This window comes from Podarcis pityusensis (genome assembly GCF_964106645.2).
Source record: "Podarcis pityusensis genome assembly, chromosome: 17".
NCBI lineage: Eukaryota > Metazoa > Chordata > Lepidosauria > Squamata > Lacertidae > Podarcis > Podarcis pityusensis.
Window position 1 is genome coordinate 20,356,830 of NC_138042.1, and position 26,841 is coordinate 20,383,670.

The 26,841-nt window shown below is 42.7% G+C and overlaps 1 protein-coding gene across 1 annotated transcript; it reads left to right on the top strand.

Annotated features, from left to right (window-relative positions):
- The first annotated feature begins 11,256 nt into the window (after positions 1 to 11,256).
- Positions 11,257 to 24,205, top strand: LOC308466772 (uncharacterized protein). The gene is made up of 9 exons (XM_080987958.1): positions 11,257 to 11,611; positions 11,709 to 11,759; positions 11,881 to 11,919; positions 12,754 to 12,871; positions 14,217 to 14,261; positions 15,592 to 15,689; positions 17,275 to 17,337; positions 20,471 to 20,644; positions 23,627 to 24,205. The coding sequence occupies exons 1-9, from the start codon at positions 11,555 to 11,557 to the stop codon at positions 23,648 to 23,650; spliced, it is 669 nt and encodes a 222-aa protein (XP_080844084.1). The 5' UTR covers positions 11,257 to 11,554; the 3' UTR covers positions 23,651 to 24,205.
- The last annotated feature ends 2,636 nt before the right edge of the window (positions 24,206 to 26,841 follow it).

A 26,841-nucleotide genomic window follows, 5' to 3' on the forward strand; every position in this document is an offset into this window, starting at 1 on the left:
GATCTTGCAATCTTTGGATTAGCAAAGAGATTCCTTTTTGAGAGATTCAGCTCACTTGCAGGAAGCCATGGCCCCATGACTTTTTGCTTGTTCTAGAAAGCACAAAAAAAGGGTGGGGGCAGAAGCTGCTGAGAGCCCAAGGCAACTTGAGCTCAGGTTGACCCTTTTACGCAAGTGTTAGTCAGTAACTCTATATTACAAGAAGCTCATCTGTAGAAACCTCAGCCAGAGGATACTCTTCTGAATGGCAAGCAAAGATCAGGTCATTTCTGTAGATTGATATTTTCGTAGGATGCTGCATAATAAGTGGATTACAATATCAGAGTTTTGGAGAATTTTGGTTACACTTTTTCAGTTTATTTTTTCATTATATTTGTGAGATCCTTGCTATTCTGTCGCACAAACTGAGAAATGGCCCTCTTTCTAGACCAGGCTTCCTCAAACTTGGCCCTCCAGATGTTTTGAGACTACAATTCCCATCATCCCTGACCACTGGTCCTGCTAGCTAGGGATCATGGGAGTTGTAGGCCAAAAACACCTGGAGGGCCGAGTTTGAGGAAGCCTGGTCTAGACTTTGCATGACTTGGCTATTTGACAGGAAACAATGGACATTCTAGTGGGCTAGTCCAAGTATTTAGAATCTGGGATTGCTGCCAGGGTTTGGGTCAACTGGGTTCTCCTCCCCCACCCCAGTTTCACAGTATATGCCAGGACAACTATTTGGGGGCATGGCAGAGAAGCTGTTTCAGGATTTGGGTATGTCTGAACTTAGAAATAACCTACCTGCCCATATGTTTTTTTCCTCCATCCCTATAATGTTACTCAGTAGCTCCATGCATATCTTGGGTGGTATCCAACTAACATTTTCTCGGAGCAGACTCATTGACATTAATGAGCACAACAAATTTAGTCATTAATTTCAATAGGTCTGGCAAGCTGGCACAATCCCTCCCCTTCTCTTGTGCATTCGGTGAACGGGTAGGTATTTTTCAAAAAGGGCTTCAGAATTCTTGGCCTCGGTAAACAACATTTAATTGCTTTGGAATTCTTTAGCTTTTAATTGTGCATGTTCATGGTTAAAATCTCACTGAGGCTGAAGCAAGTGGAGGCTATCACTGGAGAAAGGGAGCTGTCTACCCAGCCTGTTCCATAGCCGCCTGCACTCTTTGCTTCCAAAGAAGCTGGCCTTTTTCCACAGCTGGCCAGCAGTGAGAGGCCAGCTGTGCTCCACGAACTACCAGTTAGTTTCTGGGATCAATTCAAAGTTCTGGTTTTGACCTGTGAAGCCTTAAGCAGCTTAGAACCTCAAGAACAGCTTCTCCATAGCAACCCCCGAAGACTACAATTGTCATCACCCTTGATTTGAAGGGTTTCAGGTATTTGTGGCCTTCTCTAGTGGATCTTACAGGATCTGTAAGACCTGTCTATTCTCTTTTACTTTCTTTATTGGTTGTTTGTTATACTTGGTTTTAGTGCTTTTTTGTTTTTGTACGTTGCCTGGGTCACTTACCAGCATTTGAATTTATTTATATGTGTTTTTGTCGCCGCCAAGTTATTTTGGTGGTTTTTGCTAGTTTGGATAAATGTAACTGTGATAATCCATGCAATGAAAGATGGTTTACAAATTGAATAAACAAAAACTAAATGAACTGACTGCTGTCTTGCATATAGCCAAAACCCAAACATTCCGACGAACCATAAATCAGCCTGCCTGACCTCAGTATTGGGCAAAATTATAGAAAAGGTTATTAAACATGGCTTCTAAATGCTTGTGAGCATTTAGAAAATGATGCATTGAGTAGTGTGAGCCAGCATGAGTTTATTCATTTTATTTTTAAAATTTGTATACCGCCCCTATGCCTGCTGGTTTCAAGGTGGTTACAATATAAAAACACAAAATACATAATAAAAAATAAAAACAACCCAATAACCACCCTACACAGCCATACACACATTTTAAAAGGGCACTGGATGTTAATCAGCCAAAGGCCTGGTTAAAGAGGAACGTTTATGCCTGGTGCCTAAAGGTGTGTAATGAAGGTGCCAGGTTAACCTCCTTAGGGTTTATCAGGAATTAATAATAATAATAATAATAATAATAATAATAATAAAATTTTATTTGTATCCTCCCCTCCCCTGCCGGAGCTGGGCTCAGAGCGGCTAACATCATATTAATAACACAATATACATAAAAACAAGCAATCGATTAAAATGCATCCCAAAATTAATTCAAATAAATTAAAATTAAACTAAACAAATGGCAGTCCTCAGGTTAAACTGAAAGCGGCTAATTCTCTCCAGGACCAACTGTTTCCACCGATATTATAAGGACCTGCGAGCGGACTGGGAAACCTCCTTCATGCTTGTTCTTAAACAAAGAGAAAATGAGTCAGACTGAACCCTGGCCAAAGGCCTGGAGCAGTGGTTTTCAACCTGTGGGTCCCCTGATGTTGTTGGACTACAACTCCCATCATCCCTGAGCTCTGGCCTTGCTAGCTAGGGGTGATGGGAGTTGTAGTTCAACAACATCTGGGGACCCACAGGTTGAGAAAGGCTGGCCTGGAGGAACAGTTCCATCTTGATGTCAAATCTCGCAGGGCCCTGGTCTTTTGTGAGAGAGCGTTGCAAGAGCAACCTTCCCTCCTGTTAAAAAAATGCTAGTTTGGTAGAGCGTGAGTATGCTATGGACACTGTGCATGTTGATTTCAGCAAAGCATTTGATAAAGTCTCCCATGCTTTCCTTATTCATCAGAAAGTAAATTATTGTTACAAAAATTGAGTGTTTCCTCCCACTCTCTGCCAATTGGTAACAAGAGTCCATGGGGTTCCAGGGTCTGTGTTCCTTTGGAGAACTGAGACACGTTGGAGACTGTAGTAGCTTTAAGAAATATGGTTTATTTGCCTGTTTACACCTTCAGTCTACATGCAGGGAGTCCAGATCTTACAGCATGGTCATTTCAAGAGGGACTGGTCCCCCACAGCAATGCAGCCAAGGAGTCCAAGGCATCTCTCCCAGCCAGCCTTCAGCCAACCTGACCAAGATGGATCCCAGTCTGTCTTTCTTCCATCTTCTTCCCAGAACTCCTTGCTAAAAACTCTCTTTTCCTGTCACCTCAAACACACATACCCTCACCTTGGCAACATCTGTCTTCCCCAGGCCAAAGGATTCCTCAGACGGTCCATCAGCCTCTTTTGTCATGTTTACAGATTTGCTCTTCGCTAGGCCAGCCACACTGGTTTGCATAAGCCAGCCCAGGGATTCCTTGTCTGGCACAGTTCTGCAGCTGGTATTTTCATCCATAACCCAATTAATCAAAATCCTGCCATTTATTAATTTCTAGGGTTAGGGAGGGTCCCCCCAAATCAATAACAGTATGTTCCTTTAAGTGTATCCACAGCTGTTTGAACAGCCACACTTAGTGTGTGCTTGTTAAAAGCTCTGCATCGACCTGGAGGGAAGACTTTCATGGAGATTCTCAAGACCCTGTTCTTGGCCCTGTCGTGTCCCAATTTTCAGCCTCTTGTTCTGCCAATCGTTTATCTTCTCCAAAGACTCTGTGTCCTCTTTGATTCCTCTTTCCATTTCACTCATCTCTGGTTCACTTTCATTCCCTATCTCATTAACCTTGCTGAAAGATGCCAACAGTCAGTGGACTGCCCAACGATATACTTGCCATATTGAATGCTTTAGATCAGACTTCCTCAACCTCGGCCCTCCAGATGTTTTGAGACTACAATTCCCATCATCCCTGACCACTGGTCCTGCTAGCTAGCTAGGGATCATGGGAGTTGTAGGCCAAAAACATCTGGAGGGCCGAGGTTGAGGAAGCCTGCTTTAGATCTTAGTAACAATTCAGTCTCATTACATCTTCCATCTCTACCTTAAGCTCTTCACAGCATTATCTCTTATCAAGTAAGACATTCCCTTCCCACAAAAGAATTATGAAGTGGCAAAGTTAATTGGATTTCTAGGCAAACTTTGGCTGAGAAAATGAAAAAATAAATATAAAGAAAATAAAAAATATTCGCACACAGAACTCCCTTGTCCATTTAAAACTTTCTTGACTCAATTAAAGCATGGTTTTTGTTCCATCCTCAGCAGATTAACTTCTCTTCCCTTTTTAAATCCAGAAAGCAACTCGCATAGCAAATGTAAATGTCCACTGACAGATGGAGAAACCTCTCTCAGATGTTATTTATAACCATCTTGGAGATAATTAAGAAAGGAAGGCTTTAGCAGACCCTGTGCCCTTCAGGGCTTGTATGTATCTTTGGGGCAACATGTTGATTTCTCCACTCATAAGTTGTTCTCCCCAGAGTCCCTAGGAGCTGACAGCTTCTCAGTCTCCTGATGTGGAAAACGGCTTTTTCAGAGGTTAATTCCCTGTTCATTCTTATCTCTGGAGTGAATTCAATAGCCAAGAATTATGTCTCTGTTATAATCAGTTACCAGCTAATTATCTCTGTTGACAGCCTGCCATCTTCCTCCCACAGGAAGTCCTATATAACTGTCTTTCTTCAGGTGGTGAACACAGAGAGCCGGCAAGAGTTAACAGAGGTAGTCCCAGAACCATAGCCTTACAGCAGTCAAGGCAGGCATGTCCCCTGTCAGCCGCCTTTGTTCTCTCATTGGAACCATTACTGCAAATGCTGAGAGAAACAAGACCTCAGAAGATATTCTTAAGAAGATTTGTGTGTGTCTGTTTTTGTACTGACCCTCATTTCTGATAATGTAGCCCTTATGCTATCTCACACCTACTTGAAGTCATGTCAATAACTAGGGTTTAACAAAGGTGGGGTTTTACAATACTAGGGTTTTACAATTCATTACCACAGACCAGAGTCTAAGTTTTCTAACATTGGCCCTGACATGCAGAACACCACAGCACAAATATCTAATATCAAAATATGCCCCGGGCAACAAAATTCTTAGGAATTCACATTCTGAGGAAGTAAAGTAAGCACATTGACTTGAACTGTGACCCTTTAATGAGAGGCACATGTAAAGAATTTAACGGAACTTGGAAAACAAACACGCTCATGTTTCTTGGAAGAATAATCTCAGGGAAGATGATGTTATTGCCAAAGCAATTATTTTTTCTTTCGTGTGCTCCCTACTATTGTCTTCCGTGAGACTTCCAACAGCCTGGAATGTCTCTGGAATGTAAACATTCTCTCAATGAAACTTGGATTTGGGTCAGAGAAAACATCCAAGTGTAAGTGGTTGGCTTCCATGGCTGTTCATGTGTCTTGTCCAAGAAAGTAGATTGGGGAAGATATAGTTCCAGCCGTTATCTGATAAGTCTTTAGCCCCTTCCTCACCATCTTCAGCCATCCCAGGTGGAGCTGCTTCTGGTGGAAGTTTGAGTAATCTAATGCCATCAAAAGATCTACCACATCTCTGGTGACCACCTCTATCAGTTGCGTCATGCCTTGCATGACAATCGGCCAAAAAGTAAATCCATGGCAATATATAATTCTTGCCTCCTGAAGTATAGGGCTTGAAGTTTCTTATTTTTGTTTATGTTCCAATAAACAGGTCTTACAGCACCACAAGTAGCTGCTTTTCATGCAACACAGTGGTACCTTGGGTTAAGTACTTAATTTGTTCTGGAGGTCCGTTCTTAACCTGAAACTGTTCTTAACCTGAAGCACCACTTTAGCTAATGGGGCCTCCTGCTGCTGCCGCGCCACCGGAGCACGATTTCTGTTCTCATCCTGAAGCAAAGTTCTTAACCCAAGGTACTATCTCTGGGTTCGTGGAGTCTGTAACCTGAAGCGTATGTAACCTGAAGCGTATGTAACCCGAGGTACCACTGTATATTTTGCACAACTTACAAATGTGCAAAACAGAGGACCAAATCCTGTGAGGAACTCCTTCCTGCTGTTTGCTTCCCACAGCACAATGCCTCATTCAAGATCATCCATTGTGAGCTTCGGCATAGGGAGGGTGCCAAGGAACCATTTTACTATAAAGTCTGTAAGAACTTCATTTTTCACCTCCTCCTGAAAACTGCAGACACAGATTAGTACTCTATACTGATTTCCCACCTCTTCCAACTTTTTCTTAACAGCTAATTTTCTTATAATGTTGCTCGTTTTGTTTTTGTTGCTATAATGGATGGAGACACTGAGGTGCAAGGCTATATTTGTTTTGGAGGTCTGCATCTGCTTCTTTGCTAGTATGCACCGGTGCTGGAGAGGAAGCCCGAATATAAGCCGCACCCGAATATAGGCCACACCTTTAAAATTCAAGGGGGGAAAGAATAAGAGGCAATACCCGAATATAAGTTGCTCCCTTAAAATTCCGCAGGCACTCATACCCATTCTGTTTTACGGTATGTCTGTTTCAACAGCGATATCGTAAAAGCCAATTTTTGTAAGGTTGTGAATTTAAGCCGCACTTTAACTTTTCATGGTCAGAATTTGGAAAAAGAAGTGTGGCTAAAATTCAGGCCAATATGTTACATACACACACAGGTATATACATATGTATACATGTATATCACAAAATGCTGCAGGGAGAATGGAGAGCCCCATGAGGTGTGTTTAGAAAAGACTGCATAAGCACTTCTGTATTTGATTGCTTTGAAAACTAAGGATTGCCACCAATGATGTGTGAATGTCATTGTTAAGCAGATTTTGAACATTCACTGTAACATACACATATCTTGCTTTATAGGGTAGTTGTTAAGTTGTGGGTGAACATATCAGACAACACAGCGATTCTTCAAACAGCTCTTGTTTATTCACAGGCCAGAACAGAACTGAACTGAAGGGTTCAGCCAGCCTGGTTATATAGAGCTCCACTAGAACGCAACAGTAACCATTTTCTGTAACTATCCAATCACTGAACGTCACTTTCGATCCCTTATTTGCATATGTGGACCTGAAGTATCTACAGTATCCCCTGCTGGCCCAGGGTGAGAACTTCAGTACATAACAGTAGGGTTGCTGTTGTTTCTGTTTAGATATAAATATTCTCGGATAAGGTATGGCTGTGTTGTTCCCACATTTTAAAATTCAGTATTGTGTAATGGTCACTTTAAAAACACTACCAAATGCATGACAAACAGCTACAATTCTTTTTGCCCAAACAGAAATGTTTTCATTCTTACTAAATTATGTGTAGAATGCTACATGATAACCTTGTAATTTTTTAGTTCCACATTTGTGCTGTGCAGAATTTGAGAATTTATTCCCATTCTTACTTTATTTGCATATCTGCTTTCTTCCACTTGCTGTTCCTAAAATGAAGTAAAACAAGTAGCATATTTTTCCGTGTATAACACGCTCCCCCTGTATAGGATGATCCCTATTTTGGGGGACTCAAATTTAAGAACATGGGGGGGGGGGGAGATGGCCCAGAGTTGTTGAGCTTTTTTTTTAGGGGGAGGGGGAATACCAAAAATCACTAACCAGACTGAAAACGCTTGAAATTGCTAGCCTTGCTTGAAATCCAACAGCAGCCTGCAATCGCAAGCCCATTTGCCGCAGCGGCAGCCAATCCATGGCAGCCCTTTCCGCAGCAACCAATCACCCACCCAAATAACGCAGCAGCCGCCAATCCAAAGAAGCCCTTGCAGCAGCCACCAATCAACCACCAAATCGCCACTGACAAGCTCCTGCTCGGGGCTGCAACCAATCCCCCGTCCCCCCCAATGCACTATCCGTGTATAAGACGAGCTCCTTTTTAAAACATTATTTTACAGTAAAAAAAACAACACCTCGTCTTATACACAGAGAAGAATGGTAAATCGTTCAGAGGGAAAACCACCCCAGAAAATTATCAGAAAATGTTGTGGTACGTGAGAATTCATCCTTGCATTTATGTTATTCATAGCTCTTCAGCTTTGTATTCTGAGCTCCATTATATAAAGAGCTAAATTATATAAAGTAATATTTAGTTAAAACTTGCCTACATTCACCAGGCATATGACCCATGACCAGTGTAACATGATGAGCATAGCATGTGTTAATTCACAAATAAATATTTCCCGTTTGTTTGCCCAATATCCTGAAGCAGATCAGGCCACTTCCTTAGATTTGCAGGCAAGGACGTGTAAATGTTCAGCCAAGTCCTGTCTATGCTGTTCAGCTGCCTGTGTGGTGAAAGAGACTCTGGATTCCAGACACAATTGCTGCCAAAAATGATCCATTTGCTAGGGCTGCAAAGAAACCACAAGGTTCATCTGGTATCTGTAGTGTTTGGAAGCACCCCATTTCGTTCCAAATCATTATTCATATCCCGATCTTGTGTCACCCCATTGACTATTGTGGGAAATCTGAAAATGACTACAAAATGTTTTTCTGTTTCACACAAATGCATAAGATTTGCACATAAAAGAGCCCCTAGAGAGTGAGTTAAACACATCAAATTTCAGGCAGATCCATCCAGGTGGTTTCTGTTCTTTCAATAAAAATAGGGTTTATTGTCTGCCAGAATTGAAAGCTAATTGAAGGCTTGGTTACCCCTTTTGAGGGGACGAAGCCTGACAAATTTCAGAAAGGTAAGTGCTTGCTGTTTTAGGGTGGGAAAACAGAAAACTTTTCCCTAGAGTTTTATAGGCAATCAGTTTCAAAACTGGAGAAACGAGAGAGGTGCCCCTGGAATAAAAACCTGCCAAGGATCTGGTGAATAGGTCCAATCCCTATTTTGCTAGGTGGTTTTACATTCTTCTTCTTTTTAATGCTAAAGTTAGTTTTTTCTTAGAACACCCCCTCTTCCAGGAACTACTACATCCCCAATTAAGGGGGGGGGGGAGAAGAGCTGTGATTTGTTCCTTAGGAAAAATAATGGGAAAAGAGGCAGCAACCGCAACATTCTAGTTTTGCCACTTCTGCCCAACTTCCCAGCCAAAATTCAGAGAATGATGACCCACATGAAGAACAATAGCCTACTGTTTATTTACATCAATGTTTCTCCCATATATCATTGTGAGTTAAGTGACTTTAGAAAGAGAAGTCATGGTGATTGAAAGCTGGACCTGTGTGTTAAAAACAAAATATACTCCTCCTTCACCTCTCCCCTCTCAGTGGGTGTTTCCCGAGTCATTTCTCTGTGGGGGAGGTAGCAAATTTAATGTTTTGGGGGAAAGATACACACAAATTCAGTCCGATTTTGAATAGCCTACAGTATTTCACCCCAGATCCCTACTTTGGGCCTCTTAGCAAGCTAGTTTCCAAGCACAATTCAAAGTGTTGGTGCTGACCTTTAAAGCCTTAAACATAAGGTTACCAGACGTCCCCGTTTCCCGGGGACAGTCCCCAGATTTACAAATCAGTCCCCTGACAAAATCCATCTATTTAGTAGGAAGTTGAAAAGTGTCCCCGGATTCATTGGAAAAGATCTGGTAACCTTACCTAAATGGCCTCGGCCCAGTATACCTGAAGGAGCATCTCCACCCCCATTGTTCAGTCCAGACACTGAGGACCAGTTCCAAGGGTCTTCTGGTGGTTCCCTCGCTGCGAGAAGTGAAGTTACAGGAACCAGGCAGAGGGCCTTTTCTGCAGTGGCGCCCTCCCATCAGATGTCAAGGAAATAAACAACCATCTGACTTTTAGAAGACATCTGAAGGCAACCCCATTTAGGAAAGTCTTTAATGTTTGATGTTTTATGGTGTTTTTCATATTCTGTTGGGAGCCGCCCAGAGTGGCTGGGGAAACCCAGCCAGATCGGTGAGGTAGAAATTATAAATTATAATAATGTTATTGTTATAGTACTAAGAGTGGGTGTTGACCATAGCTGTCAACCTTCCCTTTTTTTGCGGGAAATTCCCTTATTCCAGCGCCGTTTCCTGCTGCTTCCTGCTGCTATCCCGGATTGTTAGATATCCCGTAGACTGTCCCCAGGACAGGTGAGGCTGCTGTTCCCTTATTTTCAAATTTGAAAGTTGACAGCTATGGTGTTGACTCTCTAGACGTATTGAATGGGCATTGTTTGGAAGCTGGTGGGGTAGTGGATGAGGCTACTTGCTACAAGTCTTCCCCCTTCAATAATATTGCAGGAGCCTACTTCTCTGAATTCAGTAGGTGGAAGCATTTTATTTTATTTTGCAACTGCCAGTCAACCTTCCTTGGTTGCTGAGCATGCTCAGTCTTCATTAAACTGTGTGCATTTCTTTTTTTAGGGGGGAATGGGGAGAATGCCCCCTTAGGTTCTTTAGAAATAAAAAGATTGTTTGGAATTCTGCAAATCTAAGGGCTTCTCTAACAGCCTCCTCCCTCTTGTTTCTCACTTCTCGATAGTGGCACCCGCCCTGTGGAACGCCCTCCCACCAGATGTCAAAGAGAAGAACAACTACCAGACTTTTAGAAGACATCTGAAGGCAGCCCTGTTTAGGGAAGCTTTTAATGTTTAACCGACCACTGTATTTTAATACTCTGTTGGAAGCCGCCCAGAGTGGCTGGGGAAACCCAGCCAGATGAGCGGGGTATAAATAATTAATTCTATTCTACAGTGGTACCTCTGGTTACGTACTTAATTCGTTCTGGAGGTCCGTTCTTAACCTGAAACTGTTCTTAACTTGAAGCACCACTTTAGCTAATGGGGCCTCCCGATGCCGCTGCGCCGCAGGAGCATGATTTTTGTTCTCACCCTGAAGCAAAGTTCTTAACCCGAGGTACTATTTCTGGGTTAGCGGAGTCTGTAGCCTGAAGCGTATGCAACCTGAGGTACCACTGTATCCTATTCTACTCACAGCTGTCAACTTTCAGATTTGAAAATAAGGGATCAGCAGCCTCGAAAATAAGGGATCAGCAGCCTCACCTGTCCTGGGGACAGTCTACGAGATATCTAACAACCCGGGATAGCAGTGGCAAGCGGCGCTGGAATAAGGGAATTTCCCACAAAAAAGGGAAGGTTGACAGCTATGATTCGACTGTGCCTCCTTTGGCTACAATTCTGTCAGCACTCACTCCCACCTCTCAAGTTTGCTATTCGAAGGTGTTATGTACTGATGTTCTCACCCTGGGCCAGCAGGGGGATACTGTAGATAGTTATGCAAATAAGGGATTGAAAGTGACGTTCAGTGATTGGATAGTTTTAGAAAATTGTTACAGTTACGTTGTACTGGAGCTCTATATAAGCAGGCTGACTGAACCCTTCAGTTCAGTTCTATCCTGGCCTGTGAATAAACAAGAGCTGTTTGAAGAATCGCTGTGTCATCTGATATGTTCACCCACAACTTGACAGAAGGTGTGATGCTCTTGCTCTCGGTTGCTGATTTGCCTTTGGCTGCGCATTCTCCCTGGGGATGTTTCTTTCCAGGATCATTCAGCACCATGGTAGCCCCTTTGTCAATTCCCAAAGCGTTCCCACATCCTCCTGGCAGGCCACCAACACCATGCGGCCAGTGCAGAGAGGGAGAAAAGGCTATTGGAAAGTGAATTCCGGAAATTTCTTTGTGGCTATTCTTTTTCCTGGACATTTTATGTAGACAACAGGCATCAGCATGCCTTGCTTGCACAATTCCACTGGCCCTGAGCCATGTTGTTTCTGAGTCACATTGCAAGTGAATAAATTTGTTGTGCTGCTCCAGTAAGCCACACAACGATGTCAGCCAGCACCAAGATGAGAAGCAGAAAGCAAAGGCAGAGATCTACAGATAGCGTAAGTAGGAGAATGAATTCTCACTTTAGCACAGCACAGATATTGTAAAGCTTTTGCGCCGAATGCATGCAAATAAATGTTACCTGATTTCTTTTAGCCCAGCACAAGGATGGAACTGAGGAAACGATGCCGAAGAACGACAAGTAACGTAAATACAAGAATAAATTCTCACTTCTGTGTACCACAAAGTTTTCTGATAATTTTCTGATTCTGTTTTTTGTTGTTGTTGTTTTTTTGCTGAACTACTTACTTGTTTTACTTTATTTTAGGAACAGCAAGTGGAAGAAAGCTGCAGATATAGAAAGAAGGTAAGAATGAGAATGAATTGTCACTTCTGCACAGCACAAATATGGCACTAAATATTTACTAGGTTATCGTGTAGCATCCCGCAAATAGCTTAGTAATAATGAAAATATTTCTGTTTTGGCAAGATTTGTAGCTGCCTATCATGCATTTTGTAGTGTTTTTAAAGTGACCATTATGTAGCCATACCTTCTTAGTAAATGCATATCTCGACAGAAAAAAACAGTAGCACTACACTATAAAGGAAGATATGCATATGTTACAGTGAATATTCAAAATTTGTTTAACACTGACATTCACACATCAGTGCTGTCAATCCTTATTTATCATTATCAAAGCATCAAATACAGGAGTGTATATGCAATCCTTTTTAAGCAGATCTCACAGGGCTCTTCTTTCTCCCTGCAGCAAAATCCGTTTGTGATATAGACAAATACCTCTGTGTATATGCATCTAGATAGAGATCTGGTTATTTACAAACTATATTCCTTCCTTTTCTGCTCTGGCATACATAACTAGCCGGGTTTTTTTGTTTTTGTTTTTTAAGAAGGAAATGCAATCCTCCAATAGAAAGATTGGGTCTTCATCCATTACATGGGGATAATAAAACACAATATCACTTTGTTTTGAAAGAAGACTTGTAGGAATAAGGTTCTAAGGCAAAACATTGTAGGAGTTAGATTTATTAGATAATGCAGAAATGTTCCTATAAATTCAGCTCCTAGATCATACATTCAACTTGCATTATACATTAAAAAAAATATATCTCCCACACTTCAGCAGACTTGTGGTATGCGGAACACACGTATTTCATGGCAGGTTTTTCCTGTTTTTCTCAGGCAGCAACAAAGTATAAGTTTCTCTGTCGAGAAGAATGTTTATTCTTAACAGAGGGCAATGAAGTAGTGAAGTTTGATGTGAATGGAATCTCTCTCTCTAGACTCCAGCAAAAAAATGGTATGTTGTTTCTATGCAGTCTTTTTTTATTATTTGCAAGTTGAACAGAAAAGGGGGAGGGGATGAAAGACAATAAAATAAAAAATAGTACATGCATAATACGAATAACAGCATCAGTTTACAATCTGAATGCAATAACAATCAGTACAGACATCTGAAGTTAAACATCTAAGTTAATATAAGCCCTCCAAACGTTCAGACTGATATCCACACAAAATTGACGTTTGTATTACGGTAAATATGTACAAATTCAGCCACGACAGTGAGGTCTTCCAATCACGGCGTACAAGGCTCAAAGTGCAAGCGCTTACAAAGTCCACTTTTGTTGCTTTGATGTTAGTTCCCCTACTAGAGGAATATAATTTAAAAGCACATGAACCTCTGAAAATATCAAGCATTTCGCTAATACAAAATTGATGCAGAATGAGACAAGTTGGTTTTTTTTTTCCTGTTTTGCAACGTTTGCTTATACACTTCTTTATTTCATAAATAAAAGGCAGATTCACTCTTGCACTCGGAAAGTAATGATAGACAACAGGCAGGCATCCTCTGTTCTTAATGGAGGCACTGGTGGAGGAAGAGGGGGGCGGGGAGAGCGCACTGCCCCCGGCACCACAATCCCGGTGGGGTGCCATCGTGGCTGCCCCCCACTTGGTATATCAAACAAAAGAACTTTCAGGGGCGAAAGGGATGGGTTTGCCTTCTCCACCCCTGAAACCAGAGAGTTCTCTCCCTGCTGGTTAAGCCTAGAACACTATTGAAAACAAACCCTTAACATTAAATGCTAAGGGTCAAACTAGTTATGGTTAATATCAATAGCAAATGCAATTCTCTAAATAGTTGCCTTGTTTTTATGTTTTTAAATGTATTATTGCTATGATGTCGTATTCTTCTTGTTAGCCACCATTAGATGTAAAGGCTGGAAACAAGTTTAGCAAAGCAACCCTTTTAACAAACAAGCAACCCTTTTAACAAACAAGCAAATCATGATGACAATATATCCTGCACATTTTATTACAGGAAGCAAATGCAGTTACTGTGAGAGAAAGAATACAAAAGGAATGATCTTTTCCTTTGAGTTAATCTATAAGGACCACACCATTTCCTTGTTATGACTAAGCATGACTGCCCTGGCCACAATACAGCAGGAGGGGCTTTTAGTCATAGGAACCTTTACATGCTGCCTGAAATGGTAGAGCCCAGAGATAGGTTTACTACTTCATTGATAAGTAGCCTAATCAAAGGGAGAAATGGGACATGAGAATATTACCACTCATTGCTATATTATAGTGGAATGATAGATGACAAGTTAGACGGTTAACACTTTGATGTGTATTATATTTAGATATCAGATGGATGACTACTTGGGTCCATTACTTCCGTGTTCAAGGTAAGAATTGGGTGACAGTGATCCAGGTTTTTTGTTTGTTTGTTTGTTTAATTCTGTTTTTGATTTAAAGGTCAATTAAAAAATGTACAACATTACTCTTTGAAAGTGGGGCTGCCTCCCACACGAGTCCTTAATTATCCCCTACAGTGAAGCCAATTTACCCCTCTTATACCAGGAATGTGTGATAGAGGCTTAAGAGCAAAATGTCCATTTTCTAAGCAGTGAAATAAGGGAGCAAGATGCATGCAGCCGCAACACTTGAGAAGTGAGGTATCATCTTCACTTTAAGAGTAACATTCATTATCCAATCCATGTTCCTTTGTTGTTGTTGTTTAGTCGTTTAGTCGTGTCCGACTCTTCGTGACCCCATGGACCAGAGCACGCCAGGCCCTCCTGTCTTCCACTGCCTCCCGCAGTTTGGTCAGACTCATGTTTGTAGCTTCGAGAACACTCCATGTTCCTAGTCAGTACATTAAATGTCCAAAGCAGTAATTGCACCATAAAAGTATATTGCAGTATACTCTGAAGACTGAGACATTTCCGGATAAATAATCTGTAAAGATTAGTCTGGCAGGCTGGTACTGTGGCCTATCAAACGAGAAGTCCCTTGCCCTGTGCGACACCCATTGATCGCAGCAGATGAAGCCATGCAATCTAGGCCACAAACAGACACCAGATATACAACAAGAAAAAAGAAAGTTTGGTAAAACAAAACAATTGGCTTGGGACAATTAAAACCAATGAGCTAACCATACACTGTATATCAGGTGGGACAAAATAAAAACCAACAAACCCTCTCCGTGTCATTGCCAGTTTGACCTGGAGGAAAGTCCTTTATTTGTCCCAAACATAGTGATACACCAGACCCTAGTCCCAAGCTGCCTTTTTGGAATTTTTTTTTTTTTTAAATTGTACTTCTGTCCCAGATTTTTCTTCAAGGAGCTCCCAGTGGCATATATGGTTCTCCCCCTCCTCATTTAATCCCCACAATAGCCCCGTGAGGTAGGCTAGGCTGAGAAGCACTCACTGACCCCAGGTCACCGAGTGAGCATCCTAGCCCCTGGTCCAACACTCTAACCACTGCACCACATTATCTGTGGACTTTGCTGCCATTGCTTTAGCATCTTTTGCACTCAGTCTTTGTGCTCCCAATCATTTTTGGAACATTGAACTTACGTTGTTTCACATGTGTCACCACAGAATATATATATATTCCAATGGATAATTACCTTAGCTCCAGTATTTTAAATTCTATTATAAATTTATACGTAAATCCTGTTATATCTATTATGTTGCACGGCACTTCCTTCTTATGCCCCTCTTTTCTTAGGCCCAGGTCGTGGCAGGTTAGTTACTTTTAGCCAAGTGTCCAATGAACAAAACAAATTGCTGGTGCTGACCAAAGACATTGACCACAAGCAACTGAAGGTAACCCAAGTCTGTTTATGTCTGAGATGGGATGGGGACTGAGCATCACAGAAATGCAGGCAGAAGGTAGAAAGTAATCTGCACGTTCTGATTAAAATATGCATTTAACTTGAAATACTTTTGCCCAACACAGACCTTAACTGGTAGCTGTGTGATTCTTTATTGATCACTGTTATGCCTACGGGCGTGGTTGCTCAAGATCCCCATTGGTCTTTTCAAAGGCTTTATTATTGGTGCAAAAACATTTACAGTGCAGAATGTCTCACTTCCATGTCTTGCTCAGTCACTAGCAGAATCTGAGAGTGGGCGGTCCTTAAACTTTCCCCAGCAGAGTAGTCTCTTGACCCCCATCCGACGCCTCTCCTCTCTGCACGTAAACCTACCGCGCAGAGCGGGCGTGGCTAAAGGGGGACTTGCCTCCCCCCCCCTTGGCCATTCATGGTGTCTTGGCTCTCTCTTGCATCCTCCGAGCCTTTCATCCGTTCCCCACTAGAGGCAGGGCTTCCCTCCTCCGCGGAAGAAGTGCTGCTTCTCACGATCTTTGGAGGCTCCCTGTAACCCAGCTGCCCTTCCTCCTCTCGCCTCTGAGCTGATGGCGGCTCCCTGACAATCACATTTTTGCCATTTCAGCTGCACCCTTTTTCTGGTCACTGACACTGGCCAAACCTTAAAAATCCAGATGATGTTGATTTAAAGGTAAAGGGTAAAGGGACCCCTGACCATTAGGTCCAGTCGTGACCAACTCTGGGGTTGCGGCGCTCATCTCGCTTTATTGGCCGAGGGAGCCGGCGTACAGCTTCCGGGTCATGTGGCCAGCATGACTAAGCCGCTTCTGGCGAACCAGAGCAGCGCACGGAAACGCCGTTTACCTTCCCGCCGGAGTGGTACCTATTTATCTACTTGCACTTTGACGTGCTTTCGAACTGCTAGGTGGGCAGGAGCAGGGACCAAGCAACTGGAGCTCACCCCGTCATGGGGATTCAAACTGCCGACGTGCTGATCGGCAAGTCCTAGGCTCTGTGGTTTAACCCACAGCGCCACCCGCGTCCCTGATGTTGATTTAGGACCAAACTAAATATTGCACCATTCATAAAAATAGTCAAAGCACAAATCTATCTATCGTCTATCTATCTATATGATGCAGTGCATGAAACAGCATTATTATAGTACAAAAAGATTATAAAGAGCTGTATTGTCCAGGAATTTATCATTCCCATATGTAGTGAAACCAGCAGCCTAGTACCTGTCGTTGCTCAGGAATTCTAAGAAGCCAAAAACCCAGTGTAGTTTTGAAAGGTTAAATCTGGCATCTTGATACTAAATGGTGTTGAATTGTATCCAAACATAGATGGAAACCTGCTCCTTGATCTACTGATCATACAAAATTTGATTATGATTTCTTTGGAGGTGTCCAAATCCATAGCAAACAACATTTTCAAAATATGTAGTTGATAACGACCATCATTTTAAAAATCTGTTGGTTGGTTTGTTACTTGTTCTTCTACACTATGTCCAATCTAGTCATTATTTTGCTATCCCATATTTTCCCAAAGCATTCTGAAACTAAGAGGTCTTTTCTTTGCAGGTGTTTTCATGCGATATGCCAAATAAGCCACATACTAAGGGCAAAAGGTTTGATATCACTAAGGTACGAAATCAACCAATATTTTTTTCTGAAGAACATGAACACTTAGAAATGCTTTATGCCAGGTCTGTACAATTTGTGACCCACCAAACTGAGCACAATTCACTATCAATATCTACCTACTAGGTACATACTTTACATGGCTCAAAAGCTGCATTCAGTTTTATAATCATAAGTGGTACAGGCTTGCTATACGCTATACTGTTTCATGCTCCTCATAGTCCCTTTTCATCATCATCATCATCATCATCATCATTATTATTATTCCACCCATCTGACTGGGTTCCCCCAGCCACTTTGGGCGGCTTCCAGGAAAATATATAAAAACACAATAAAACCTCTAACATTAAAAGCTTCCCTATTAAAAGCTGTCTTCAGATGTTTTCTAGTCAGATAACTGTTTATTTCCTTGACATTTGATAGGAAGGTGTTCCACAGGGCAGGTGCCTCTGCCTGGTTCCCTGTAACTTCATTTCTTGCAATGAGGGAACCGCCAGAAGGTGGCATGAGAGTGCTTTAAATGTACAGGGTAGAAAGCACCCATGACTACTCAGAAGTAAGCCCTATTGACTTCAATGGGGCTTACTTAGATATAAGCGGGCTTGGGATTGCAGCTTTAGTCTTGCTTGGAAGAAGCACAGGAGGCTTGGGAGTGAAGACTCATGTGTTGTCGTCATAATAATAATAATAATAATAATAATAATAATAATAATTTATTATTTGTACCCCGCCCATCTGGCTGGGTTTCCCCAGCCACTCTGGGCAGCTTCCACAAAGACCAAAAATACACTAAAATGTCACACATTAAAAACTTCCCTGAACTTAAGATGTCTTCTGAATGTGAGGTAGTTGTTTATCGCTTTGACATCTGATGGGAGGGCATTCCACAGGGCGGGCGCCACTACCGAGAAGGCCCTCTGCCTGGTTCCCTGTAGCTTTGCTTCTCGCAATGAGGGAACCACCAGAAGGCCCTCTGCGCTGGACCTCAGTGTCCGGGCAGAAGGATGGGGGTGGAGACGCTCCTTCAGGTATACCGGGCCGAGGCCGTTTAGGGCTTTAAAGGTCAACACCAACACTTTGAATTGTGCTTGGAAATGTACTGGGAGCCAATGTAGGTCTTTCAAGACCGGTGTTATGTGGTCTCAGTGGCCGCCCCCAGTCACCAGTCTAGCTGCCGCATTCTGGATTAGTTGTAGTTTCCGGGTCACCTTCAAAGGTAGCCCCACGTAGAGTGCATTGCAGTAATCCAAGCGGGAGATAACTAGAGCATGCACCACTCTGGTGAGACAGTCCGCGGGCAGGTAGGGTCTTAGCCTGTGTACCAGATGGAGCTGGTAAACAGCTGCCCTGGACACAGAATTAACCTGCGCCTCCATGGACAGCTATGAGTCCAAAATGACTCCCAGGCTGTGCACCTGGTCCTTCAGGGGCACAGTTACCCCATTCAGGACCAGGGAGTCCCCCACACCCGCCCGCCCCCTGTCACCCAAAAACAGTACTTCTGTCTTGTCAGGATTCAACCTGAGAAAGGATTAACTATTTGGCTAAAGTGCTATTTAGTGTTAGATATAAAACGGTTGACCGGGGAGACTTAGGTCCAAATCCCTATTTGGCCATGAAGCTTGGTAGGTGACCTTGCACCAGTCAGTCTTTCAGTCGAACCTACCTCACAGGGCTGTTGTGAGGATAAAATGGCAGAACTGTGTACTCTCAGGCTCTAGAAGTGTACAGACCCTCGAGTGAAGCCCTAGCTGAATAAAAAGCTAGGAAACTGGTTAAAGAGTGGTCAGTAATCACCAATTTGTATGGGAAGTTGGAGTGGTGCTGAGAAATGTATGTGCTTCCATAAAAAAATTCCAGAGGCAACAGATTGGCCAGTGGCGTATGTTTTTCCAGAGTGCACATGCAACAAAATGCATATATAAAGTGCAAGGGAGACAGTGAACCTTCTTACTCTGGTATAAGGAAGGAATTGCAGTGCCATTGAAAGTGGTACTTTAGAAAATTCCCCAGGACATGGTGTTTTTAAAAAACTCTTATTTGAACATATACAGTGGTACCTCGGGTTAAGTACTTACCGGTAATTCGTTCCGGAGGTCCGTTCTTAACTTGAAACTGTTCTTAACCTGAAGCACCACTTTAGCTAATGGGGCCTTCTGCTGCCGCTGCGCCGCCGGAAGCTTATCCTGAAGCAAAATTCTTAACCTGAAGCACTATTTCTGGGTTAGCGGAGTCTGTAACCTGAAGCGTATGTAACCTGAAGCGTATGTGTCAGAGCTGGCTCCAGGTCCCAGCTCACAGAGGACCAACGCTAGCCGGCAGTAATGTACAAAAGTCTTTATTGAAGTACAGTTTCCATTTTCAAGCCACAGCGCCCCAGCTCTACGTCTAGGGGTTAGATCGGCGAAGCTCCATCTGAGTCTCCGCCCCCTGTACACCAGTTTAAGATTCTAGCCTTACTCCACCTCTTACGTCTCTCCTTTCTCCTCTGGGTCCTGCTACCCCCCGGGGTCCCTTCCTTCCTGGATTCTTCTGACGCTGACGTTGACCCCCCTGACTCCTCCCCCTCTTTTCGGCGGGCTTTGGGACCTGGCTCCCTATCCGGGCTGCCAACTGCGCCGCCCTCCTGTACATTTGAACTTGGCGCGCGCGCCCAGCCTTCAACCTTCCTCTCGACCGTTTCCTCGCTCCCCGATGGAGGCGTGGCCAATCCTGACTCATGTCCTCCCACTGGCAGTGCGCCGCCTGATCCCGATGCCTGGGACTCCTCCCCCCTACTGCACTCTGGTGTGGACGCTGGTCCTGATTTCCAACTGCTGCTCTCTGAGTCCCCTCTGGCCCCTTCTTCCTGGGGTGTCCCCCTCGGCACCCCCCTTGCTCTGACCATGGGAGCCCCTTTCTGTGAATCTTCCGATTCGCTGGAAAGACTCAGAGACCTCGGACCGCTGTCATCGCTAACATTTCCTTCGGACTCCTCCCCCTCGCTCTCTATTTCCTCCCTTTCCTGTGCCTCTGCTCCTGAACCCCTGACAGTATGTAACCTGAGATAGCACTGTAATGGTATCCTGCTAATATTTGTCCTTTTCTTTTCTTTTCTTTAATAATCTTAATAATCTATATTTTGGTATTTCCATAGCTAAGTGCAGATGATCTAAAATGTCATCTTTTCTTCATGGATAAAGAAAAAAATGGAGAAGTGGTACAGCTTAAGTGCCCTGAAGATACAACACACTATATTCACGCGAGTCGGACACTGTTTCTAAAGTACAGAGACACAGATGTGACGGATGGATCAATATTCCGCTTCAGGGTGAGAAACTGATAAATAAAGGCACTCCCAAGATCTTGCAGTGTTTTGACATGCAAGTGTAGCAGAAGGGCAGAAGCCATGGGGAGGGGTTGTGGCTTAGTGGTAGAACATCTGCCTTGCACGCAGAAGGTCCCGGGTTCAATCCCCAGCATTGTCAGGTAGGGCTGGAAAAGACTCACACCTTGAAGAGCTGCTATTAGCCATTGTAGATGTACCAAGTGTCTGCCTTGGTGCAAGGTAGCGTCACATGTTGCAATGGTTGGCAATTTATTGCCACCCTTCTTTTAGGGCTTTGCAATGACAGACCAGATGTACAAGTTAGATCTCCCCCTCCCATCCATAATATCTAGAGCCACTAACCTTTGCTGACTGACAGGGACACGGGTGGCGCTATGATCTATACCACTAAGCCTCTTGGGTTTGCAGCTATAAGGTCAACAGTTTGAATTCGTACGACGGGGTGAGCTCCCGTTGCTCTGTCCTAGCTCCTGCTAACCTAGCAGTTCGAAAGCATATGAGTGTGAGTAGATAAATAGGTACCGCCCATTGCACCAGAAGTGGTTTAGTCATGCTGGCCACATGACCCCAGAAAAGTTGCCTGCGGACAAACACTGGCTCAAAAGCAGAGATGAGTGCCGCACACCATAGTCAAATTTGACTGGACTGAACTGTCCAGGGTTCCTCAACTTTACCTTTATCTTAGTTTATTTCCAAATCTTTCCCCATAATTGGCAGCTTATGATGTGGGGTGGCATCAGATCTCCCTGTCTTTAAAGCTGAGGCTTGAGGGAAGAATAGCATTAGGGCAGCCATGGGCATAGCTGGGGGAGGGGCAGCTTCCCCCCAAACAATAAAAATACTTAAATAACCGAGGTTCTGCCCCACCACCATATGAAACCTGGCTAGGACCATGGGGGGCAACATAAAAATAAAAGCGCAACGACACTGTAAGGATGTCAGCAGTGACATCGGGGCAGAGAAATGAGCGAAAACTGAGGGAGCATACCTATGCAAATATCCTGTATTGATATCCTGCACTGCTATCTTCCTTACCACACCCACAGCATAAACTGTGCCCACTGTTACTGTGTGCAAACATTGGGATGGGCCAACTGCTCTTGCCCAGTTACACCCAAGCAGCAAAGTTGCCATAGTTCATTGGGTGCTGATTCTGGAATGTCTGTGCAACCTCTTAGCCAAGTGACATAGAATCATAGAATCTTAGAGTTGGAAGGGACCCAAGCGTCATCTAGTCCAACTCCCTGCAATGCAGGAATCCCAGCTAAAGCATCAAGTGGGCTTTCTGTAGGGGTGCTGGAGAATTCCATCGGAAACAGAAAAGGGAGCAGAAATCCCCACAATCTGCATGTTTGTTAGAGGTCAGGAACGGAAGTCACACGAGCAAATATGACCAGTATTCTGTTCTTTTTGTCTGCAAGCATGTTTGCCTTCCATTGAAATCAGTTGTGCAAATTTTAGCTATAGCAGATAGCGAGGAGGATAGCGAAGGAATATAGGTTTTGGCGGAATCTGAACTGTAGCAGATCTGAAATAGTGCGGATTGCAACAAAGCAGGACTGGGTGAATTTTGCACCCCTAGCTCCCTGTTATTTTATCTGTTTGAGGAATAAATAATATTAATACAAACAATATTAATCCCAGGAAAGCAGTTTAGAAGAGAATCTTGCTTGTGTGCATCCTTTGGAGAAGTATGCACATTTGTGCTTTTTGAGGAAGGCCAGGAGTGCTGCAGGTGAAATTGTGTGTGTGTGTGTGTGTGTGTGTGCGCGCGTGTGCGTGTGTGTGCGCGCGCGCGCCCCCACTCCCTCTGCATCTGGGAGTATCCTTGTTTCTTCGTTTTCCCTTCAGCTGGTGACTTCCAACTTCTTTCCTTTGTGTAAACTTTTTAAAGGTTAATTCCTCAGTACTGAATTTTTCTAGAAACAACCTGGCTATCTGATGTCATAGAGGGGACATAGTCTGTCACTTTATGTCTGAGATAGGCAACCTCCATGGACCTAATTTGGCCTGGCATGGGTTCCACTTTTGCCATAATGCAGTTTTCCCCAGACCAGGTCCTTCAGCCCCTGTGTGGTGCTTTGAAGTCTCAAGCACTCATGGGGACTTCAAAGCATCCCATCATCTGTTTCAGGGATTTGACAGGTGAGTGGCCCTTCCTACTGGTTGAATTTTCCGAACAAGGAGTAGGGAAGATAATGGTATTTTTCACCTATCAGATCCTTACCTTCATTCTTTTGACTGAAACACAACATATGAATAAACAGTAACAGCATAACAGATCTAGTTCCCTGCCTTTGATTTAGATGATGGAAGCCGATGGCTCATATCCTGTACGTAAAATGCTCTAGTTTAATTCTCCCCACTCCAACTATGCTGCCTCCATTCATACACTCCTACTGCTGTCACTTGTGCACTGTGATATTTTAGATGATATCTCCCAACATCCCTGACAATTAGCCATGCTGGCTGGAGTGGATGGGGACCTAGTTGAAGGCTGCCTTAAGAAATTCTAGCACCGACTCCTTCCGTCAAGTCTCTGCATGCAGTAAACTCACAGGTGGAATAGGAAGGCAAGAGCAGGCTGCTAGATAGGTTCTTGAAGGGTGAGGAGAATGAAGTCCTTGGTTTCAAGTGAATGGCTTACTGCCATTGCAGAACATAAGAGGTAGATGTGGAGATAGTGTATTGGAGGAGAGTGGGATTAAACTAGGGCACCTGAAGTTGGTTTTCTTTTTTGGGGCGGGGGGTTTCACTGCATGCTAGATGCATAATTCATAGTTGCATTTTATAAACATATGATGAGCGCCTTGTTGTTATTCAATTTGCTATCCAGTTCCAGCTATGGTTACTTAGAAGTAAGTTCCAGTGTTTTCCCTATTTATGTTTAGAATTTCAAATTTGGTATTGTAGTAGTCTTCATGCACAGAACCTGTATTTATGACTCTTTCTGTATTTTAACAGCTCACAAAAGCTGTCCAGCCATGAAAGTTTGCAACTGCATATGTTCAAGTAAGAGAAGATCCCACATTACACCACCTGTTTTTGTAACTCTGTGTTTGAAATAACCAAGTATAGTATTTATTCAATTTGATGTAGAATGACAATTTGTTGTACTGTGCACTTAATTACTTTCTAATACATTTAAAGAACTGGGACTAGTATATCTTATCTCTTTATGCTGATTACGATCCTCTTATTGTTTTCCTTTGCTGTGCAAGATAGAATCTGGTAACAGCTAGGAGCCTTTGTAATGGCCCCAAGGCTTTGTAACAACCTCCCTAAGGAGATCAGAAATAGCTCTTCCATTATGGGCCTCTGAAATGACTGCAACACTAACTTTCCCTGGATGCTATTTGAAAGCTGCATAAAATTTGATGAAAGATTTGTCTTAATTTTTGCTGGCTACTGATATATATTTTTTTGCCTTCTTAATTTTAACTGTTTTTCTTTTTATATTTTTATACAACCTGTATTGTAGTTGTAGATCTCTTAATGGAAAGGTTGAATGTACATATTTTCAATAAAAGTATTTTAAAGCAATGTTTATTGTCAGTTATTTCTCAACAATCTGAGTCCATAACACTATGGAAAAGAACACTCAGTGTGTAATATATAGTCTTACTTGTATTCAGAGTAGGTCCGTTTAAAGCAATGTGGTTAAGTGAAAAGTCTGTTGATTTCAATGGGTCTACTCTGGGTACTGCTCAGTTGGACATCACCCAATGCTGAACAAGTCTGAGATTGAACCTCTTTCAGCAGACTTCTAAGTCTTCACTTTTTGTAGTGGTTCTTGGGAGCCAGTGTTAAAGTAGCAGAAGACTGGGTGATATAAACACTAAGTTTAGTTGAATTTAAATGTTGTATTTTGCTGCTTCTTTTTAATATGTTAAACCAGTTGTCATCCACCCAAATCTTTTAATATGGGAGAGCTATACCTAGAAGCTCCAGGGTTCACCCAGTACTGCCAATCAATATTACAAGTGGGGAGGAGAGGCACACAACCATCGGTGCTCCAATTTAATAACTTTTTGTGAAGTCCAGATCAAATCAAAACACTGGGCTGGAAGTCCACCCTTGCACATTCATTTCAGGGTTGGCTATTAAAATACGCTGTTTCAGTGCTATTTTTCTAGAAAAAGAGGTGCTGAAGCTCACCATGACATTCTCCCTTGTTCTCTTAGAATGGCAATGGCACCCACCTGAGAGGTGCGAAAGTTGAGCTCAAGTGAGCTGCAGCTGAAACCTCCCCCCCCCCCAGCACTGTTTGATTTGCAAATGAAACACATTCTACAGCAGAACTTTCAATTGTTGGTGTGCTAATTATGTTCTTTTTTGCCATCTAGTGGACAAAGAAAGGAGCAATGCAGGGAAGTGCATTACCTTTCCCTTTAGAATTAGGAGGGTCCAGCTAAAAAACTTAAAAAATGCTAAAGTTGCAGTTTTATAGACATTGATCTGACAGTATGTCTCATTAAAGAGTGGGAAACTTGCATGGGGGTTGTGCTGCAAACATCAGAAGGATCAAGGTAGACTACTGGTATCTGAATGGATGTGAGGTTTCAGGATAGGTGTTCATTGTTTGAAAAGAACAAATACAGTGGTACCTTGGTTTATGAACTTAATCCATTCTGGAAGTCTGTTCTTAAACCATAGAAAGTAAAGGAAAACAGATCTGTTCCAGTCGGTGAAAAACAACCCCTAAAACAGCAATTAACATGAATTTTACTATCTAATGAGACCATTGATCCATAAAATGAAGGCAATAATCAATGTACAGTGGTACCTCGGTTTAAGAACAGTCCGGTTTAAGAACGATTTGGTTTACAAACTCCGCAAAACCAGAAATAGTGTTCCGATTTGAGAACTTTACCTCTGTCTAAGAACAGAATCCAAACAGTGGAAAGGCACTGGCAGTGGGAGGCCTCATTAGGGAAAGCGCGCCTTGGTTTAAGAATGGTTTTGGTTTAAGAATGGACTTCCAGAACGGATTAAGTTCAGAAACCGAGGTACCACTGTACTGTACTATAAAATAAATAAGACAGTATTGTAGATGATAAAAATTAAAATTACTTTTTTTCTTACATGTACTGATGATAGTCATTGTTTGGATGGGGGGGGGGGGTGTTTATCCATTTCTGCAGTCACACAATCAACCAGTAACTGAACTAGGTTGCACACAGTCACAAAAACAAAGTCACAAGCCACAGTCACAAGTCAGTCCCATAAAACAAAGAACAAGTCACAATCAAAAAAATGAAAAAGCCACACAAACAAAAACGCAAAAAATAGCAAAAACTAAAGCTCCGTATATCACCTCTATGTTGTGTGTGTGCTCGGGACTCAACAGCCGACAGACTCAACAGGAAGCGTCTGTGTGCTGGTCCTGTGGGTTACCTGAGAGGCGAGGTCCAAGTCCGGTCCATGGTCAAAGGTGCAACGTGGAGGTAGTCCATAGAAGCTGAAGCTGGGTGCAGGGCAGGGAGTCATGATTTTAGAAAATAGTGAAGCTTCCTCTGAACCCATGACACTTCCAAGTCAATGGAGAACACAGTATCATTTCTTCACCATTCAGAATGGCACCTTTTACAATAATGATTTTAAGAACACACAAGCTAGCCAAAGTTAAGCACTTTTTAGTCGCACTGACTTCAGTGGCAGAGATAAAAACACGTCATTTCCTTTTTCACTGAAAGTAGTTGGATATAAAAATACGTAACTTGGCTGGATCATGTCCTTTAAAAGTCAGATTCATAACCTATTCTAGAGCCGTAGCCTATTAAATCACTTTATTATTATTCTATACTTCAGCCCACAAGCAACAGCCATAACTACAAAGTGAAAGATCTAAGCATTTCAGTGTCCTAATCAGATTCAGTTAATTTGTGTGTCTTGAAACAAATTCTGTTCTCAAAGCAATTTCAATAAAATCACAGTGAATAACGGCAGAGGAAAACATATTAGAATGCTGGTTACTGATTCTGCAAGCTCTGAGAATGGACAATGTTTGCCTTTGCAAATACCTAAAACAGTAAGAAAATGACACACACACAAAATGAATAAGTAAAAGAATGAGAGGAGAGAACAAAAAATAATCTATTTAAATAGAAATTGGGAACATGAGGTCATGGAAAAGGGGCATACTGTAAAATCAAAATTAACAACCAAATGGGGTATAT

Coding starts and splice junctions, on each gene's coding strand:
- LOC308466772 (XM_080987958.1), top strand. CDS start 11,555: ATGTCAGCCAGCACCAAGATGAGAAGCAGAAAGCAAAGGCAGAGATCT. Junction 11,612..11,708: donor GGCAGAGATCTACAGATAGC/GTAAGTAGGAGA, acceptor GATTTCTTTTAG/CCCAGCACAAGGATGGAACT. Junction 11,920..12,753: donor GCTGCAGATATAGAAAGAAG/GTAAGAATGAGA, acceptor TGTTTTTCTCAG/GCAGCAACAAAGTATAAGTT.